This window comes from Pongo abelii, chromosome 1 (genome assembly GCF_028885655.2).
Source record: "Pongo abelii isolate AG06213 chromosome 1, NHGRI_mPonAbe1-v2.0_pri, whole genome shotgun sequence".
Classification (NCBI taxonomy): Eukaryota; Metazoa; Chordata; class Mammalia; order Primates; family Hominidae; genus Pongo; species Pongo abelii.
This window is the reverse complement of record NC_071985.2, coordinates 189,862,758-189,880,346: the sequence shown is the minus strand read 5'-3', so window position 1 is coordinate 189,880,346 and position 17,589 is coordinate 189,862,758. Positions and strand designations below refer to the sequence as shown.

Here is a 17,589-nt window from a genome sequence, read left to right as displayed (position 1 = left end):
CATTGGAAGGATCTGGAAAAGGCAGCTTCCTGAGCCCATGTTATTCCCCCAGCCATCCAGGCCCTGCGCTCTGTGCTCAATGCCTTCTCTGTGGTGAACCGGAAAAACATGTTTGTTTACCAGGAGCGAGCAACGAAGGCTGTGTACTATCTTCGGTATGTGGCCCTTGGAAGGTGGGTAGGACATGAATTAAGAATGGCATGGGAGGAGGCATGTCCAAAGACATGCTGCTCTTTCCCAGGCTCCTAGAGACATCCTGCAGTGACCGGCCATGGAAAGGGGATGCGCTGCCCCCTTCCCTCGCTCTGTCCCGAAGCCAAGAGCCCATCTACTCTGAGGAAGCCTCGGCATGTATCACTCCCACTCTCTGATGCCCCTGTGTGTGCCCCTTGCACTTTGCTCTCTGGAGCTGGGGCCCTGACCACAGTTTTCCCTGTAGGGTCCTCGTTCTCCCTTAGACATGGCCTCTAGCCGCAGTTCAGATGCTGCTCGTCCTGTGGGCCAAGTGGACAGACATATCCAGCTGCTGGTCCATGGTGTTGGGCAGGCAGGTAAGGTCTGAGGAGGGGGTAGGGGAGTGGCCACATGAGGCTCCAGAACCCTCTGGGACTTCTCTTAGAAACTTGCAAGCATTACACTAGAAGTTATGTAACAGTCTCAGCCCAAGACCTGGCACATGTTAAGTGAGCCATAAATATTAGCTGGAAGCTGAAGACCCTCTGGGACTTCTCTTAGAACCTCCTATTACTCTGCCCTGGGCCCCTCCTCTAGTTCCTGCTGTGCTCGGGGCTTTCCTCAAGCAGGAGCTGCATGGGAAGGGACTGGCTTCTGCCATGTTCAGGGTTAGGACTGCAGTTGATTGAGGCACAGCTTGGGGAAGGGGAGCTGGGGTGGCTGGAGAACTGGTGGTGCCACCGGCCTGATACCAGACTGGGTTCGGGGTGAAGAGGATGGTTATTCGGGATATATTTTGCCCAAGGTGTCCAGTAGGCAACCGGATTTTCCAGCTAATATTTATAGCTCAATTAACATGTGCTGGTCTTGGGCCGAGACTGTTAAATAACTTCTAGTGTAATTCTTATAACAAACCTATGAGGGCGATGCTATTATAATTCTCATTTTATGGATGAAGGCACAGAGGTTTTGAGAGTAAAACTCCAGTGTCCACAGTCACATAGTGAGTAGTTTGGCAGAATTGGAACCTAGTGCTGGCTACCTCCAGAGCCAGCACTCCTAACACTGCCTCTAGTATACAGGGGATTGTTTGAGTTTGGCATGTTAGGGCTGCTATGGGGGTAGCTGGATCCTCTACCTGTGTCCCCACCTTCCCACCATGGCTGTGTCAAGGTCCTGAGATCACGGATGAGCTCGTGCGAGTTCTGTGTCGGCGCCTGGATGAGGCCACGCTGGACGTCATCACAGTTATGCTTGTTCGGAACTGCAAGCTGACACCAGCTGATGTGGAGGTCAGCTCCCCTCCAGGCACCAGCATCCTTCCCAGACTCAGCCACAGGTGCCGGGACAGTCTCGGCTGGAACTTCTGCATTCAGCTCTGCCCTCTTCCCACTCTGCAGTTCATCCAGCCCCCTGGAAGTCTCCCCTCAGAGGTGCTGCATCTGGCCCTACCCACCTCCTGCAGGCCCTGGCTTCCAGCCCTGGCGTGGTACCTACGGCAGAACTTGCTCATCTTCCTGCACTCTCCCAAGTACACAGATAGCAACAGCCGGAACCACTTCCAAGTGAGATTGCACTCATCTCTCTCCACACTCATGTGCACCTCTGCCCCCTGCCCCACGCACTTACTCTTTCCTACTGATACCCCTATATGTACCTTTGCCCATGGACCTGGGTACACCCATGCCCCCCTGGGGACCATTATCACCTGCCTGTGTCTTCTCGTGCTCCCATGTCTACCTGCACCACGTTCCCCGCTGTGGGCACCCATCCCTGAGGGTTTTGTCCATTTGCTTGGTCTTAGTGCTCTGTGGCTGTTCTTTCCCCAGCATCCACTCCCACCACAGGGTGGCCTCCCTGACTTGGACATCTACTTGTATAACAAGCCTGGTGGACAGGGCACTGGGGGCAAAGGTACGGTGCAGGGCACGGGCCTGTGGCACCACCAGGTGAGGGAAAGCCTTTTGTCATCCTATTGCTGAGAGGACCTTTCCCAGGCTTGCAGCTGAGTGGAGGGTCTTGGGAGGGGTGGTCTGCAAGTCCCAGAGCTGAGCCTTCCTATGGATTTCTACCCAGGGGTTGCCTGCATCACTCTAGCCTTTGTGGATGAAGGAGGGGCCCCCTTGTCACTGGCGTTGTGGCCCCCCTCCTCTCCGGGGCCCCCAGACCCACTGCGAGAGGAGGAATTTGAGCAACTGACCCAGGTCATCCGCTGCCCGGTGGTTCTGGACAGTTCTTCAGGTGGGACAGCTTGGTCAGAGGATGAGGTGTTCAGTTATTGCTGTGGGAGGTAAGGGTGGTGAGTAGAGTGAGATCTAGGGACACCCTCAAGTGTCCCTGTTCTCCTTCCAGCTCAGAATGGGGCCCCACGGCTTCGACTGGATGTGTGGGAAAAGGGGAACATTAGTATTGTGCAGCTGGAGGAGAAACTCCGAGGAGCAGCTCGCCAGGCCCTGGCCGATGCCATCATCGAGCTTCAGCTGCTGCCAGCTTCACTATGTACAGAGGACACACCCACAGGTATGCAAGTCAAGAGGCCCCTGGGGTCCAGAGAATGTCACAGATCCAAGCAGGACAGTGTGGCAGGTGAGGGTGCAAAGGTGGGGTTTAGGGGAAGCATGACAGAGAACTACTACATCAGAACCACTTATTCACAGTTGTCCGTGAGCTTGTCTGGGCATCATCCAGGTGCTACGCTGGCAGCAGTGAACGGATGCAGCTGCTCACCCACTTAGAGAGGGCTATTGCATCAGAGGCTCACTTCACACAAACACATGCAGCAGCACACTATCAGTTGTATATACTGTCATTCACTGACAGGTAGAGTAGGTGGCAAGTCACTGTCATACCAGTCTTGAGGTTCAGTTTTCTAGAAGGGGGACTGATGATCAGTGATGGGTGTCTGTAATGTCTGATGTCCACAGGAAGTCTCAGGAACGGATCGTTGGAAACTAAGAGCTCTGCAGGCCGAGCTAGCACCTTTCCCCCTGCCCCTGTCCCTGGGGAGCCTGTGACTCCACCCAGCAAAGCGGGCCGGCGTAGCTTCTGGGATATGCTGGTAATGGGAGGAAGTGGTGAAGTGGGCATCTACCTTTCTGCCTGCCTCCTAGCTCCTCCTACACTCCTTCCTGCCTCCCAGTCCCCCATAGGCCTTGCCACAGTGTCCTTTCATATAAAACTGCTCTGTCCTGCCAGACACCATGGCATGTACCTTTAGTCCCAGCTCCTCAGGAGGATGAAATGGGAGGATTTTGCTTCAGGCTGAGTTCAAGGCTGTAGTACGTTGTGATCATGCCTGTTAATGCACTCCAGCCTGGGCAACACACAAACGCTCTGTCTCAAAAAAACAAAACAAAAACTGCTCTGTCTTTTGGACTGGAGTTTGTAGAATGTGGCAGTTCTCACTGATGTAGAGGGAGCCTTAACTTACTATGTGCCTTCACTTCCATTTTTCTTGTTGGATCCTCACAACAGCTTGCAAGATAAGTAGAGCTTTTACAGTGAGGAAGGTGAGGCTCAGGAAAGTTAGGTAACCTGCCCAAGGCTCCTTAGCCAGCCCCTGGGGAAGCCAGGGTCTGAACCCAGACCTCTGAATCCTCCTAGCTCACTGCTGTTCCATAGTGCCTCCATCCCACACCTTTCCTCTTCCCAGTAGCCCTTCCTCATTCACTGCATTGCCCCCAGAGTAAAACAGAATGTGGGGATTTGGGTTCCCCCAAAACAACTGACGACATTGTCCTGGATCGGCCAGAAGACACTCGGGGCCGGAGGCGTCACAAAACTGAGAGTGTTCGGACTCCTGGTGGAGCTGAGCGGGCACCAGGGTCAGATTCTGGAGCCCAGAGACAAAGGTATGTGTGTGGTGGTGGTGTGCCCTGGGAAGGTATGCGTGCGAGGTCACAGATGGGCCTTGGTCTGTATAAACATACAAGTGTCATGTATGGACATGAGGCTCTTACTCCCACTGTCTTCAGACGCCGGACAACACAGCTAGAAGAGGGTGAGGTGGGGACCCTTCATCCTGTGTTTGCCCGTGTTGCTCAGCGCTGGATGGAGTTTATGGTTCAGATTGGTGAGACCCCAGCCTCCCCTCCCATCCCTCAACCCCAGCCTGGTCTCCATCCTGCAGCTCCACAGTGACTCCTCTGCCTCCCAGGTTGTGCCTCAGTGTCCAGAAGCTCTGCCCACATGGTGTCCCGGTTCCTCCTTCCATCCATCCTGTCTGAGTTCACCGCACTGGTCACCTCAATGGCTGGAGACACCAGTGTCCGCATCTTTGAGCAGCATTTGTGAGTGTAGATCCTATAGAATTGAAGGGAACTCCCCTAGACTTCCTAAAAGCTGGGCCTATAGGAAGCCAAACCTGAGGAAGCTGAGCTAGGAGAGGTGGAAACAAGGCCCAGGGAGGTGAAGGCTAGGCCAGAGAGTGGTGTCATGGATGGCCTTTCTGTCTGTCCTCCCTTTCAATAGGGGTTCAGAGCCAGAGATCTTCGGCCCTTGTTCCCCTGGGCAACTGGGCCCCTCTCCCCGCCCCGCAGCTGAGCGGCGTCTGCTGCTTCTGGGAAGGAACTTCTTGCAGTGGAGGAGACCAACACAGCAGGGTGAGGGCATGGCCGGGGCGGGTGGGGGCGGGTAGGCTAAGAGTAATTGGTGGGGTCTCCAACCTTGCAGAGGGGAGGGTGGGATCAAGGGGGATCTGTTCCCAGGCCCCTATTGTGCCCCTCCCCCACCATGTAGCTGCCAAAGCCATGCAGCGCTTCGAGCCAGGAGGTGATGGGAGCTCAGGGCGAAATGCTCCCCGGCAGAGGCTCTTGCTACTAGAGGTTGTGGACAAGAAGGTAAATATGGGGCCAGGGACTGGGTGGGAAGAGGGGTTCCATGAACTCACTGATCCTGACCCCCGACCTCCAGCTACAGCTGCTTACCTACAACTGGGCTCCAGACCTGGGGGCAGCATTGGGCCGAGCGCTGGTTCGCCTGGTGCAGTGGCAGAATGCACGAGCCCATCTCATCTTCTGCCTACTCAGCCAGAAGCTTGGACTCTTCCATCATTATGGCCAGTTGGACTTCCCCGTGCGAGATGAAAAGGTGCCTGCTGCTCTGGCTCTTCCTATAGTTTTGGCTACTGAGGGGTCAGTTAAAGGAAAAACCAGCTCAGAAGCCGGAAAGATGGGACGCACTGAGGGCAGAGGTAGTGGGGAGGGAGAGTCTGAGAGAGGAAGCCCTGGGATGGGAGAGAGGGTCCGAGGGCAAAGGCTATGAACCCATTGCAATGCTCCATCTCTCAGGAGCCAAACCCATTCCTGCTGCCGACCATGGAAGTGGAGACCCTCATCAGGAGTGCAAGTCCCCCGCTGAGCCGTGAGCAGGGCCGGCTGAGTGGGTCCTCTCGTGGTGGGGGTCCTCTTCCCCTGGACACATTCCCCTTTGACGAGGCCCTAAGGGATATCACGGCTGCCCGCCCCAGCTCCATACTTGGTCCTGTGCCCAGACCTCCTGATCCTGTCACCTACCATGGACAACAGTTCCTAGAGATCAAGATGGCAGAGCGCAGAGGTGAGGGTACTGGGCCAGGCAGCAGGGACAGGAAATCTGTGGAGTCTGGGAGGAAGGGGGTGACAATGCCTGGGGCTACTACGAATGCCTTCAACCCTCAGAGTTGGAGCGCCAGATGAAGATGGAAAACCTGTTTGTAACCTGGCAGCAGCGTTCTACTCCAGCCACCATGCCCATCAGTGTGAGTGACCCCAGCTTGCATCTTCCTCGAGGATCTGTGATCCTGCCCCGTCACTGCTCCATGCTCACTGCCCTGTTTCCCCAGGCTGGAGAGCTGGAGACCCTGAAGCAGTCATCCCGCCTGGTGCATTACTGTGCAACAGCCATGCTCTTTGACCCAGCTGCCTGGCTGCATGGGCCCCCAGAGACCTCTGGACCCCCTGACGGGCAGGTGAGGCTGACTCCCAGACTTACTAGCAGACCTTTGCTTACCCCACAGTGACCCCCCTCCTCCATCCCAGCAGGATGGTTGACAGTGGGGAGAGTCTTCCTTGATCTTTACTCTCATAGCGGCGCCATCGCCCTGAGTCAGGGTCTGGGAGCCGAGAGGCCTCCACAAGCTGTGAATCCTTGGATGTGTCGCCTCCGGGAGCCCGTGAGGAGCCTTGGCTGAAGGAGCTGAGCTTGGCTTTCCTGCAGCAATATGTGCAGTATCTGCAGAGCATAGGTTTTGTGCTGGTACCACTGCGGCCCCCCTCACCCGCCCGCAGGTGAGCCTATCCCTGTTTTCCTTCTGTCTTCTCCTCCTGCACTGCAAGTGAGGCCCCACAGGCCCTTCCTCTCTTTACAAGGTCCTATGTTGACAATTTGGGCTGGGCCTGTGCATGTTTATCCCACCAGGCTCGCACACATGTGAGGGTCTCGGATACTTTCACACAGCCCTCATGCGTGTCCTGCATACCTTGTGTGCTTTATGGAACTCATGATGACACTCGTACACAACTGTGTCCATTCTCACAAAGCTCATGCCCACACACATCTTGTACACTTACACGCTTGCATACATCCCCACATGTGAATTTTTTTGGAGATGGAATCTCACTGTGTTACCTAGGCTGGAGTGCAGTGGCGCGATCTCAGCTCACTGCAACCTCCACCTCCTGGGTTCGAGCAATTCTTGTGCCTCAGTCTCCCAAGTAGCTGGGATTACAGGTGCACGCCACCCTGCCTGGCTAATTTTTTGTATTTTAGTAGAGATGGGGTATCACCATGTTGCTTAGACTGGTCTTGAACTCCTCAACTCAGGCACTCCGCCCACCTCAGCCTCCCAAAGTGCTAGGATTATAGGTGTGAGCCATCACGCCTGGCCTGCACATGTGAATCTTGTACATGCTCCTAAGCCTCTGGATCTAGGACTTAATGATTCCCGTCCTCATCATCCCACTGACCTTTCCTGAGACTTGATATGGTTCTCGGCCCAGGGAAGTCCTTTTCTCACCAAGGACCTCTGTGCTAGGCCTACTTGCATCACTGTCCTTGGCCTGTTCTTGGTCATGTTCACCCACTGGCCAGTACTGACAGGTCTGAATCTTGGGAAGTAGGCAGCCCGTCTGTTGCCACCTCCATCTCTCCTGAGCTCAGGGACAACTCCGCAGCCACCTTTTCATCCACCGTCAAATCTCAGATTCCCGTGTTTGTGGCCCCTGCTCTATGTTCCTCTCCAGATTCTGTGTTCTCTGCCCTTTCCCAGTGGCTGTATGCGAAAAATGAGCTGTTCCCCTTTACACACAGCTACTTTCGTGTCTCCAGATTTGTGTTTATCAAGGCATGTTCTCCCTCCTCTCTGTTTTCAGTTAGAACCTTTTCAAGCCAGTAGTCCAGAAATGCCAGTTCCAACTCTCTCATGTTTCTGTGACCAGCTCTTCACTCCCCAGGTTTCCCTCTCTTCCAGGCATTAGGAAGAGAAGGCGTGCCTGCCCCTCCTGTGATCCCATCTCAGAGGCCAGGCTGGCCCCTCCTACCCTGGGGAGGAGCTGCCCAGCTTGCTATCTTGACAGCCAGTTCCCAGCTCTAGGAGCTTCTCTAAAGGACTTTAGCTTTGCACACTTGCCATCAGTTATGCTCTTCCCCCCAAATCTGAATTCCTTTAGACACTGGGTTAAAAAAAAAAAATGTTTCTACAGCAAAATTTAAAGCCAGGCCTTCCCTTCCCACCAATCTTTAACAATCACCAATCACTAAGGCTTGTCCCAGTTTCCTTGAGGTTTAAATGGGACATTTTTTCCACCAGAGGTTTTGACCCCCAGCAAGAATTCTGGCAGTTTATAGCCCCTTGGCGTGAGTGGGTTCCCCCAACCCCTTCTGTTCTATCCCTTCTTCCCAGTCCCTCCCCTGCTTCCCTTCTCCCCTGTCCTCTGCACTAAACTGTAACGAGCAGTAGGCCTCTGAAAGCCTGGAACTGCCATCCCCCAATCAAAAGACAGCAGCTTTGCCCTCTCAGAGGAAGGTACGTAACCAGGCATCAAGCATCTCCTTGAATTTTCCTAATCAAATTGTAGACAGGCATCACCTTCCCCCTTCTCTCTCCTGCCCAGCACACACCCTCTCAGTAGCAGAGAAGCTTAGTCTCCACCTCCCCACTGAGCACTGTTTTTGCCTCCCTTGAAGCAGCAACTGCTATGGAGAGAGCCCGGCCTTGCAGTCTAGACCTGGACTCCAGGCCCAGCCTTGCCACTCACAGTGGTACCTTTGTGGGCCTGTTTCCTCCCTTGCAAAATGATTCCATATAAAACGGATTCTGGGTCTGATCACTGTGACTGCATGCCACTAGCCTGCCTCATCCTCTTATCCCTCCTTTTCTACAGCACCAGCCGGCCACGGGCCATGGCTATCCTTGGAACAGAGGGTCGAGGCTCCTTCTCCTGCCCTAAAACCAAGACTGATGGGAGCCCCAAGGTAACTTGTCATATAATGGTAAAGTTACTGATGCTGAATTACTTTCCCACGGCCTGAGGTCATTGACCCTGAGTGATGTACCGAGGTCACTGATCCCAGACTGACACCATTAAAGTCAGGGTCCAAGGGACTTCTGATCGAGGCTGGTGAGCCCCCAAACCTTGCCCCCTTTTTCCTTTCTTCAGAGCACTAGCTCTCCAGTAACCACCTACCACCTGCAGCGGGCACTGCCTGGGGGCATCATCCTCATGGAACTGGCATTCCAGGTAAGCAGGAGGAGCACTGAGTGGAGACAGCCAGACCCACCTGTCTTTCACCTTCCTGATCTCATCTTCACCTTCCTTCCAGGGCTGTTACTTCTGTGTCAAACAGTTTGCCCTGGAATGTTCCCGAATCCCAATGGGGCAGGCTGTCAACTCACAGGTGTGTGAATGAGCTGCGGGCACAGTCAGTGCACCCCAGTGTGCTGTGGGCAGCATGGCTCCATGTCCCATTTGCTGGGCAGTAGAGTAATGCAGTGGGCGGGCTGGCCCAGTGACTGATCCACTGCTATGGCCTGGCTAGGTCAGTGCTCATTCTGGCGCCATGACTTCACTCACTACCAGGCTGACCCCGTCGGTCATCCAAAGCGTGTTCAGCTATAGCCCTGAGGCAGCACAGTGCCTGGTCTGGCCTGTAGTCATCTAGAGTCTGTGGCAGACCCTGGTGGAATCTGGGATAGAGCAAAATGGCCCAGTTTCTGAAAATGGCCCTAGTTTCATGGAAATAGTTACAATACAGTATGAAAAAGGGAGGCTAGAATGGGGAGGCCTTCCCACAGAAACCATTCTGGCAGAGGGCGTTCCACTGGGCCACAGCAGCAGGGGAAATCTTGCGCTTCTTCCCACGGAAGGAGGAAAATGTGTATTGGGCAGCCAGTGAAGCCACACCTTAACCCTGTCTCCTGCTGCTGCCTCCCCAGCTGTCCATGCTGTTCACAGAGGAGTGTGACAAGGTGCGGGACCTGATGCACGTGCACTCATTCAGCTATGACTTCCATCTGCGCCTCGTGCACCAGCACGTGCTAGGCGCCCACCTGGTGCTGCGGCACGGCTACCACCTCACCACTTTCCTGCGACACTTCCTGGCCCACCACCCTGACGGACCCCACTTCGGCCGCAATCACATTTACCAAGGTCAGTGCCCGGGCAAGCCAGGGCACCCAAAAAAGAACAGGCCACAGGTGCCTCCAGGTCAGGGCTGGTGGGACCACCTCCCTGGACAAGTGGTCCCATGTTGTTAATCATCTCATGTCACACATACCATGTCCCCATGTTTCTGTCTTGTGTCTGTTTCTTACCAGAGTTTGGACCCCATGTCACATGTCCCCTGCCCTCTGAGTCACTTTTGTCCCATCTCAGTGTTCCACAGGAATGCAGGAGCTCCTAAGGAAAGCAGACCCACTCTGCCTGCCAGTCAGAGCCTTAAAGACTCCCATCCCTGTGCCCCACCAGATCAGTGTGTCTGTCCTAGGCTTAGTGTCTGCTGTCTCCTGTTACTTACCCCTCAGGGACATTGGAGCTCCCCACACCACTCATTGCTGCCCACCAGCTGTACAACTACGTGGCTGACCATGCCAGCTCTTACCACATGAAGCCATTGCGAATGGCCCGGCCAGGGGGCCCAGAACACAATGAGTATGCCCTGGTGTCGGCATGGCACAGGTAAGGCTGGGAGGGGCATCCAGCATGCACGCTGTAGGAGCTGGGGTTGGGACATACTTGCAGTAGGGAGACCAATGTTTTCTTGGGCAGGGGTGAGGTTTGTTTCATTAGAACCCCAGAGTTGACAGCTCCCCAACCTGTCCTGCACAGCTCTGGCTCCTACCTGGACTCTGAGGGACTTCGCCACCAGGATGACTTTGATGTGTCTCTGCTTGTCTGTCACTGTGCTGCACCCTTTGAGGAGCAAGGAGAGGCTGAGCGGCACGTTCTGCGGTCAGCAGATCCCTTACCTTAAACATGCCCATTTCCCAGCCTGCCCCGCCCTGCCCTGTGTGTCTCTTGCTATAACCGCCACTCTCCTGCCCTGCTCCCCACCCCAGGCTACAGTTCTTCGTGGTGCTCACCAGCCAGCGAGAGCTCTTCCCCAGGCTCACTGCTGACATGCGCCGCTTCCGGAAGCCACCCAGACTGCCCCCTGAGCCAGAGGCTCCTGGGAGTTCAGCTGGCAGCCCTGGGGAGGCCTCAGGGTTTGTTCTAGCACCTGGACCAGCTCCTCTGTTCCCACCACTGGCTGCAGAGGTGGGCATGGCACGAGCACGGCTGGCCCAGCTGGTGCGGCTGGCTGGAGGGCACTGCCGTCGGGACACCCTTTGGAAGCGCCTCTTCTTGCTGGAGCCACCAGGGCCTGATCGACTGTGGCTAGGGGGGCGCCTGGCCCTGGCAGAGCTGGAGGAACTCCTAGAAGCAGTCCATGCCAAATCCATTGGGGACATCGACCCCCAGCTGGTAAGGAACTGTGGGCTCCCGAAAGAGCTGGGATAGGTGCCAGGAATTCCACTGGCAGCCAGAGCAGAGGGCACAGGAATCTGAGGTGACTGGCACAGAAGACTCAGGCCTGTGGCTCCTCCCCCAGGACTGCTTCCTATCCATGACGGTCTCCTGGTACCAGAGCCTGATCAAAGTTCTCCTAAGCCGCTTCCCCCAGAGCTGTCGCCATTTCCAAAGCCCAGACTTGGGAACTCAGTACCTGGTAAGTCCCCTTGAGCTTCCTCTGAAAAGGGAAACACAGCAGAAATCCTCACCAAACAGATGCACCCCTCAGCCTGACCAAACAAGCTCTGCTCTGGAGGGAGGCCTAGACACAATGGGACTACAGATATATGTAAAACCCTTCCAGTACCGGCCATCGAGCTACAGCATGTGATTCTCTGAGCAGCTCTGCCCTCAAAGACTCACCAAGAATACAAGCCTTGGCTTGAGATCCTGGGGGCCAGGCTCTGGAACTGACAACCCAAGGAGCTGTCAGAACTTCGTCAGTAGGCTGGAGCCCCAGAAAGGACCCCTTGGGCTTTGAAGCCCTGTTACTCAAAGTGTGGTCCACAGACCAGCAGCCGCAGCACCTGGGAGCTTACTGAAATGCAGGCTCTCCGGCCACATTTCAGACTGCTGACTCGGGATCTGCAGGTTGACAGTCTCCCCGGGTGATTTGTGTGCACACTGAGGCGTGAAAGCACTGCTGTAAAGGACAGGTAGAGAGAGCTGTGGTGGTGGACACGAGCATGGGGCATTAAGGAGCCCGCAGAGATGGGCCCGGCCAGAGCTGAGGTTCAAGAGAGGAGGCATTACAAGAGAAGACTTAAAGTGAGAAAGTAGGAGGTGGAGCCAGGTGAGGGGTCCTGCAGCACAGTGCTTGTGCAGAGGATTCATTTCAGGGTGCAGGAAGGGTCTCCCAGAGAAGCCGAGGTCAGTTAGGATGAGGCTGCAGTAGTGTTGGCGGTTGTGAATAGAGGGGGGTGCCCCTGCGGATGGTGGGAAGGCTGGAGCAGGAGTGGGTTTTGGGGAAGGGTGACGAGCCTAGCTTGGGGCAAGCTGAGTCTGGGGTCCATAAGGCTCTTCACTGTCTGCAAGGTCTGTGGGCATTAGGGATTCGAGCTCAGGAGAGTCCTAGGCAGCAGCTCTGTGAACAGGCGGTAACTGAAGCCTTGGGAGAGCAGATCATCCCGGGATGGATCACCAAGCAGAGCGTTAGGGAGCAGACAGACATAAGGGGACGACAGGACAATCCCAGGGGTGGTCAGAGAGGAGTCCCAGGACAGGAGGCAAGGAGGTTGTGCCAGGGGTACAGCACTCTCCGTTGATTGGCTTCAGTGTGCCAGGCTCTGTGTGGGGCCTCCAGAATCAACTGTTACTCCTCATTCTGACGCAGCTCAGACAGGCTGACCAGCAAGCCAGCGACGATGAGGACTGAGGCTCAACTTGGAGACACGGTCCTATGTGACCTCGGGGTGCAGGCGGGGTGAGGTGTGGAGATGGAAGTAGGCCTCTCCTCATCCTCCCTTCACCTCAGGATGCCCTGTGGGAGGGTCTGTAGAGTCTGTGTCACCTCGGGGGAGACAGACCTCAGTCCCCTCCTCATCTTTCACTGCAGGTTGTGCTGAATCAGAAGTTCACTGACTGCTTTGTGCTAGTGTTTCTGGACTCCCACTTAGGAAAGACGGTGAGAACGAGTGGGGGGCTTTGTGTCAGCCTCATGGGAGGCCGTACCCCAAATGTTCCACCTCGGAGCCTGCTGAGGTTGGGGTGCCCACCCTTTCTGAGCCCTGCCTCCTGTCCCCACCCATGCCCTCCTCTCACCAGTGCACCCCCACCATGTTCCCCACAGTCTCTGACAGTGGTTTTCCGAGAGCCCTTCCCAGTACAGCCCCAGGACAGCGAGAGCCCCCCTGCCCAACTGGTCTCCACCTACCACCACCTGGAGTCTGTCATCAACACAGCCTGTTTCACCCTCTGGACCCGCCTCCTCTGAGGGAGTGGACTGGACCACTGAATGTCACTGTTCCTTGAATCATGGGCCTACAAGATTGCCTGCCAGAGGCAGGACTGACCAGCCCTTCTGGGCCCCCAGGGCAAGCCAGACACTGAGTGACACCAAAGGCTTTGTAACTATGTCTTGAGGGTCTGCTGCCCCAGCCTGGCAGCAGGAACCGCCCTCCCCAAACACCCACAGCCACTGACCCATCCAGGACTCCAGAGGGTCAGGTCAACCCCGAGGACCCCTTGGGCCCTTCTGGGGTACTCCTTTCGGCTCCCCTGGTAAAGTCTCGGGAGTTCACACGGGGTGGCAAACACCCCCTAGAGCTCCTCTGCCTGAATCCTGCCCCCTAGCCTTTGACCACTGTCAGCCACCTGTGTCCCTTGAGCCCTTGGGTCTTCACTTCCCACTTGGACATGACTGCTGGACATTCCCATCGAGATGACACCTGGGTTCCAATCCCAGCTCTGCCTTTGAAGCACTTGTGGCCACCGTCAAGTCCCTTTGCTCTTGGACCCTGGGTTTCTCATCCTTTAATGAGAAGGTGGGTTCAGAAGCTCTCCCATCTTCACAGCAACCCTGGCACTGGCTTCCCAATGGGAGGGGAGCAGCAGAGAAACTGAAGTGTTAGACACTATGTGTCCCACCACCCCATAACAGAGACATACGACAATGTTCAGCAGGTCATCTTTAATGCAGAGGAGGAGATGGGATCTCACTCGCTGTCTGGAGGCACGTGGGTGGTGTGCAGGCCCTCACTGGCCAGCCTCTGGGTGGCCCCGCCTATCCCAGTATGAACGTAGCCAACTCAAGCCCTCTACTGTGTCTCCTGCAGGGAGAGGGAGGCCTCGGCACCTCAGCCCACAAGGAGAAAACAGCCCCTGTCTGGATCCCTCCAGAGCTCCCTTCCCCAGGGCCACATCTCACCTTGAGGCTGATACTCGCAGCCCACAAAGCCTTTGTAGCCTTCATCTTCCAGCAGTTGAAACAGATAGGGGAAATTCAGCTCTCCAGGGCTGCTGGGCTCCCCTCGGCCTGGGACCTGTGCCACCTGCACATGCCCTGGGGACAGATGTGGACAAATGTGGGGTCCAGGCTCCTGCCAGGGCCTGAAGGACAGACGTGGGGACTGAAAGGGTGGGAGGGCAAAGGAAGGTCCTCTCACCAACAATGGGCAGGAACTCCTGGATGTTTCCTGTCAGGTTCCCATCCATGATCTGCCAGTGGAATATGTCCTAGGGAAGAGTATACCACAGTCCGAGACCCCGCAGGCCCTGCCCTCCTTCCGATCTGCGAAGTACCCCCTTCCACTTACCATTTGTAATTGGAGGTTGGGTCTTCCTACCTTCTGTAAGATGGCTGCCGCTGTAAGAGAAGCCAGGGAGGGGACCGTGAGCCTCAACAGCACAGGAATCAAAAGGGACAGAAGGAGACACAGGGCTGGGGTCGTACCCTGCTGGGGCGTGTCCAGGAAGTACTGGGGGTCAGTGATGCGGGTGTTGATGGGCTCCAGCAGTCCCACGAGGTCCTCCTAGCAGCATGTCGGGTGCTGTGAATAGAGCTCCTTCCCAAGTTTGTCCCCCAGCAGTCAGTCACTGGTCAAGGCCCTCACTTGTCCCTCTGACCTAGGCTGGCGGCCTCACGTGCTGTCCCCACTGTGCACCCCCTTCTCCGCACACCCACAGAGACATGTACGTGTGTGTTTCCACCTTTCTCACCTGAGCCAAAACCCCAGCTGCATGCCTCAGGTTCTCCAGAAAAACAGTCTCCATCTCAGCCTTGACTGCTGTTCGATCAGCCCCCTGGGGTACTCGGCCAGCCATCAGGTGGATCCTGTGGGGAAGATGGACTGGAGGCCTTGCCTCCCTTGGCTCTCTCTGCACCTCTTCCAGGATTTCCTGACTGTGCCAGCCCTCATCCGTCTCCCCCGGTCCCCAGTCCATGGCACCTGGGTCACGATGCCCAGGTATCCCAGCACTTTCAGAGACACCAGTGATGGCCGAGGGGCAAGCCCTTTCCCAGACACCTCAGCGTCCACCCACCGCCTCCTGCCTCCAGTACCTTCCAAAACCTTTCCTTCCCTGGGTCCTTCTCCTCAACCTGTAACCTGCTAAATTCTCACCTTTAAAAATTGTCCTGACCTTTGCTTGCCCTTCTCAGGTATTCCATGCTGCTATCTCTACTTCCTCTCCTCGCATCTACTTCTTAGCCTCTTTCCATCTGTTTTCTGCCCCCACCATTGACCAGTGGTGATCCCCTCTTGCGAGTTCCTTCTGAGCCTGTTTGGCCTCTGCAGGATTTGACATTTGAATCAGCCCCACTTTGAGCCGTCCACCTCCTCCCATCATCCCCTGATCTTATCAGCCACATCCAGCTCCAAGCAGACATTCCAGGCCTCCCCATCCCAACAGGCTACATACATGTCCAGCCTCAGGAACACTGCCAAATACACCAGGCCCCCTCTTTGCCACAGCACCCTTGCAAGGAACACTCAACCTCCTGCCCATCAAGCAATGCCCACTCCTTGAAGACAGTCCAAGCATCACTACCTGTAAGCAGCTTTCTCTGATCCAGACAGGGTTAGATGCCTACCCTGCTCCCACAGCTTCCTGGAATAGGCCTGTCCTCAAATGGATCACTGTATATATTTACTCTCCTATCTCCCTAGGCAGACTGAGCTCCCAGCATGGGGTAAGCATGAAGGAGTGGCAAACAGACTGGCATAAGACAGATAAAATACAAAAGGCAATTTACAAAGGACCAGGACCGCAGAGGCAGAGATAAACCAGTGGGCTCAGACTTCTGAGCGTCTCAGATCTGGCGTCCTCGACTCCCTGAACCTGCAGCAGCGTCATGGGTCACAGAAGGGTGGGGGTGGGGTGGAGCGGGGTACCTGGGACAGCTCAGGGCTTTGGCGTACCGCACGGCCTGCTCCAGTCCCTCTCGGAAGGCCGCCTGTCTCCCGGGGACGGCCCCTAACCCCATTTCCCCCTTCTCTTGGTCTCCTGCGGAGAGAACGGGCCTCAGCCACCGGCTCGGGCACTCCCCTGCCCGCGCCCCCCACCCCCACCACCAGCCCTCCCGGCCCGCGGCGCACCGGGGGGCGTGTTGATCAGTACAAGCCGCAGCCCAGCTTCTCGCGCGGCGCGCGCCAGCGTCTCAGGCGGCTCCGCGTACGGCCAGGCCACCTCGACGGCCTCGAAGCCCGAGCTGCCCGCGGCCCGCACCCGCGCGGGGAGGCCGGGGAGCTCGGGGAATAGCCAGGACAGATTGGCGGAGAAGCGCAGCGGCGCCATGCCTGGGGAGGCCGGGCCGGGCGGAGTCCGCGGGATCCAAAGTTGGCGGGCGGAGGGCGGGGGGGCGGCGGCGGCGGCGGCGGGCGGAGGCTCTCTTTGCTGGCTCTGCGAACAAACGTGCACTGTTCGTGGTTAGAAAAGCGAAGTGCTGTAAAAACCCGGGCCTTCACGAAAAGCGCCTTCCCTTAGCGAGAGAGGGATCGCTGGGAGAGGCGAAGGGGCGGAGCGAGGGCGGCCGGAAAAGGAGCAGGGCCCGCGGCGGGAGAAGGTGGGGAGGCCGGGCTCCAGGGCCTGAGAGCCGAACGCGGGGCAAGAGAGAGCTGCCCGAGGGCCCGGTTGCAATGATGGGACGCGCACTTTAATACTGAGTCTTTCCTCTGATTATAAAAATGCTGTCTGTTCGTTAAGCAACATTTGAAAGCTGTATGACCAAATAAAGAAGCACTTTTATACCGCCAGTTATCACACCACTAGCTTGTTAGCTTTCCCGTCGAAATTTTAAAATATGCTATTTTTTTTCTTTGGAAATTCTGATCATTCGGTATATGCTGTTTTATAGCCCTTTTTCATGGAATATTATTTTGTGAGCATTTCCTCGTGTTTTCCAATAGCCTTCAAAGTCAGTGCCTTCGCTGCTCATTGTCGCACACCTAAGCAGCAAGTCATTATTGTACCTTGTGGTTGGATATCGTGTGTGTGCGCGCGCGCTGCAAGCGCACTTTCAGGCACTTCTTAGTCGCTATCTCTGACTCTTTTCCGAGTCTTTTTCTAGAGATGTCCATCACAGTGTTTGCCCGTTCACGTCGTTAGTCTTTTGCAAGGGAAACCGCCCCATTGAGCAGCTATGGGTGAGCTGTCACTTTTTGGCCTTAGCCTCAGCTGATTGGACCAGGAAGGTCATCTGATCCCAGGGCAGCCAATCCATAGACTGGCCAAAGACCTCTTACTTGGGTCGTTTGGAAAGGTAATCTAACCAATCAAGAGTTCAAACAAGGAAATGCTGGGAGTCAACAGGTGGTGTTGCCAGAAAGTGACTGGGCTGTAGAAACGAAATAATACAGTCCTATGGTAAAGAAAAGCTAGAGCAGAAAGGAGGGGAACCAAGTCCTGTGAATAGAGGTAGCACACTGAGAAACCCATGTCGTCCCAGGGG

General features: G+C 55.9%; 2 protein-coding genes across 6 annotated transcripts in view; one reads left to right on the top strand and one right to left on the bottom strand.

Moving 5' to 3' along the window:
* Positions 1-16,894, top strand: part of SZT2 (SZT2 subunit of KICSTOR complex) — a 64,079-nt gene extending 47,185 nt beyond the window's left edge. For 3 of the 5 annotated variants that reach the window (XM_024251778.3, XM_024251774.3, XM_054536610.2), the window contains exons 44-72: positions 53-155; positions 242-347; positions 440-551; positions 1,348-1,466; positions 1,575-1,739; positions 2,004-2,088; positions 2,251-2,415; positions 2,527-2,694; positions 3,099-3,232; positions 3,859-4,025; positions 4,149-4,246; positions 4,331-4,463; positions 4,645-4,775; positions 4,912-5,012; positions 5,086-5,262; positions 5,463-5,730; positions 5,832-5,911; positions 5,996-6,121; positions 6,241-6,440; positions 8,535-8,625; positions 8,811-8,891; positions 8,974-9,048; positions 9,587-9,800; positions 10,175-10,328; positions 10,479-10,601; positions 10,709-11,114; positions 11,242-11,358; positions 12,757-12,825; positions 12,991-13,819. In XM_024251778.3, coding sequence (XP_024107546.2) covers positions 53-155; positions 242-347; positions 440-551; positions 1,348-1,466; positions 1,575-1,739; positions 2,004-2,088; positions 2,251-2,415; positions 2,527-2,694; positions 3,099-3,232; positions 3,859-4,025; positions 4,149-4,246; positions 4,331-4,463; positions 4,645-4,775; positions 4,912-5,012; positions 5,086-5,262; positions 5,463-5,730; positions 5,832-5,911; positions 5,996-6,121; positions 6,241-6,440; positions 8,535-8,625; positions 8,811-8,891; positions 8,974-9,048; positions 9,587-9,800; positions 10,175-10,328; positions 10,479-10,601; positions 10,709-11,114; positions 11,242-11,358; positions 12,757-12,825; positions 12,991-13,134 — 4,112 coding nt within the window. In that variant the 3' untranslated portion in view covers positions 13,135-13,819. Of the gene's footprint in view, positions 1-52; positions 156-241; positions 348-439; positions 552-1,347; positions 1,467-1,574; positions 1,740-2,003; positions 2,089-2,250; positions 2,416-2,526; positions 2,695-3,098; positions 3,233-3,858; positions 4,026-4,148; positions 4,247-4,330; positions 4,464-4,644; positions 4,776-4,911; positions 5,013-5,085; positions 5,263-5,462; positions 5,731-5,831; positions 5,912-5,995; positions 6,122-6,240; positions 6,441-8,534; positions 8,626-8,810; positions 8,892-8,973; positions 9,049-9,586; positions 9,801-10,174; positions 10,329-10,478; positions 10,602-10,708; positions 11,115-11,241; positions 11,359-12,756; positions 12,826-12,990 lie in introns of all 5 variants that reach the window. The other 2 variants (XM_002810935.6, XM_063712855.1) reach the window with 2 other exon arrangements.
* Positions 13,821-16,747, bottom strand: HYI (hydroxypyruvate isomerase (putative)). Its single transcript, XM_002810939.6, has 8 exons — positions 16,238-16,747; positions 16,034-16,145; positions 14,859-14,973; positions 14,593-14,671; positions 14,456-14,505; positions 14,306-14,375; positions 14,068-14,202; positions 13,821-13,969 (listed from the first exon to the last, which is right to left on the bottom strand). The coding sequence occupies exons 1-8, from the start codon at positions 16,434-16,436 to the stop codon at positions 13,896-13,898; spliced, it is 834 nt and encodes a 277-aa protein (XP_002810985.1). The 5' UTR covers positions 16,437-16,747; the 3' UTR covers positions 13,821-13,895.
* Positions 16,895-17,589: the final 695 nt, after the last annotated feature.

Excerpts from the sequence above, each read along its gene's own strand:
- HYI (XM_002810939.6), bottom strand. The coding sequence starts at position 16,436 with ATGGCGCCGCTGCGCTTCTCCGCCAATCTGTCCTGGCTATTCCCCGAG. Across the intron at positions 14,672-14,858 it reads CAGCTGGGGTTTTGGCTCAG|GAGGACCTCGTGGGACTGCT; the intron begins GTGAGAAAGGTG and ends ACATGCTGCTAG. Across the intron at positions 14,203-14,305 it reads GGAGTTCCTGCCCATTGTTG|GGCATGTGCAGGTGGCACAG; the intron begins GTGAGAGGACCT and ends ATCTGTCCCCAG.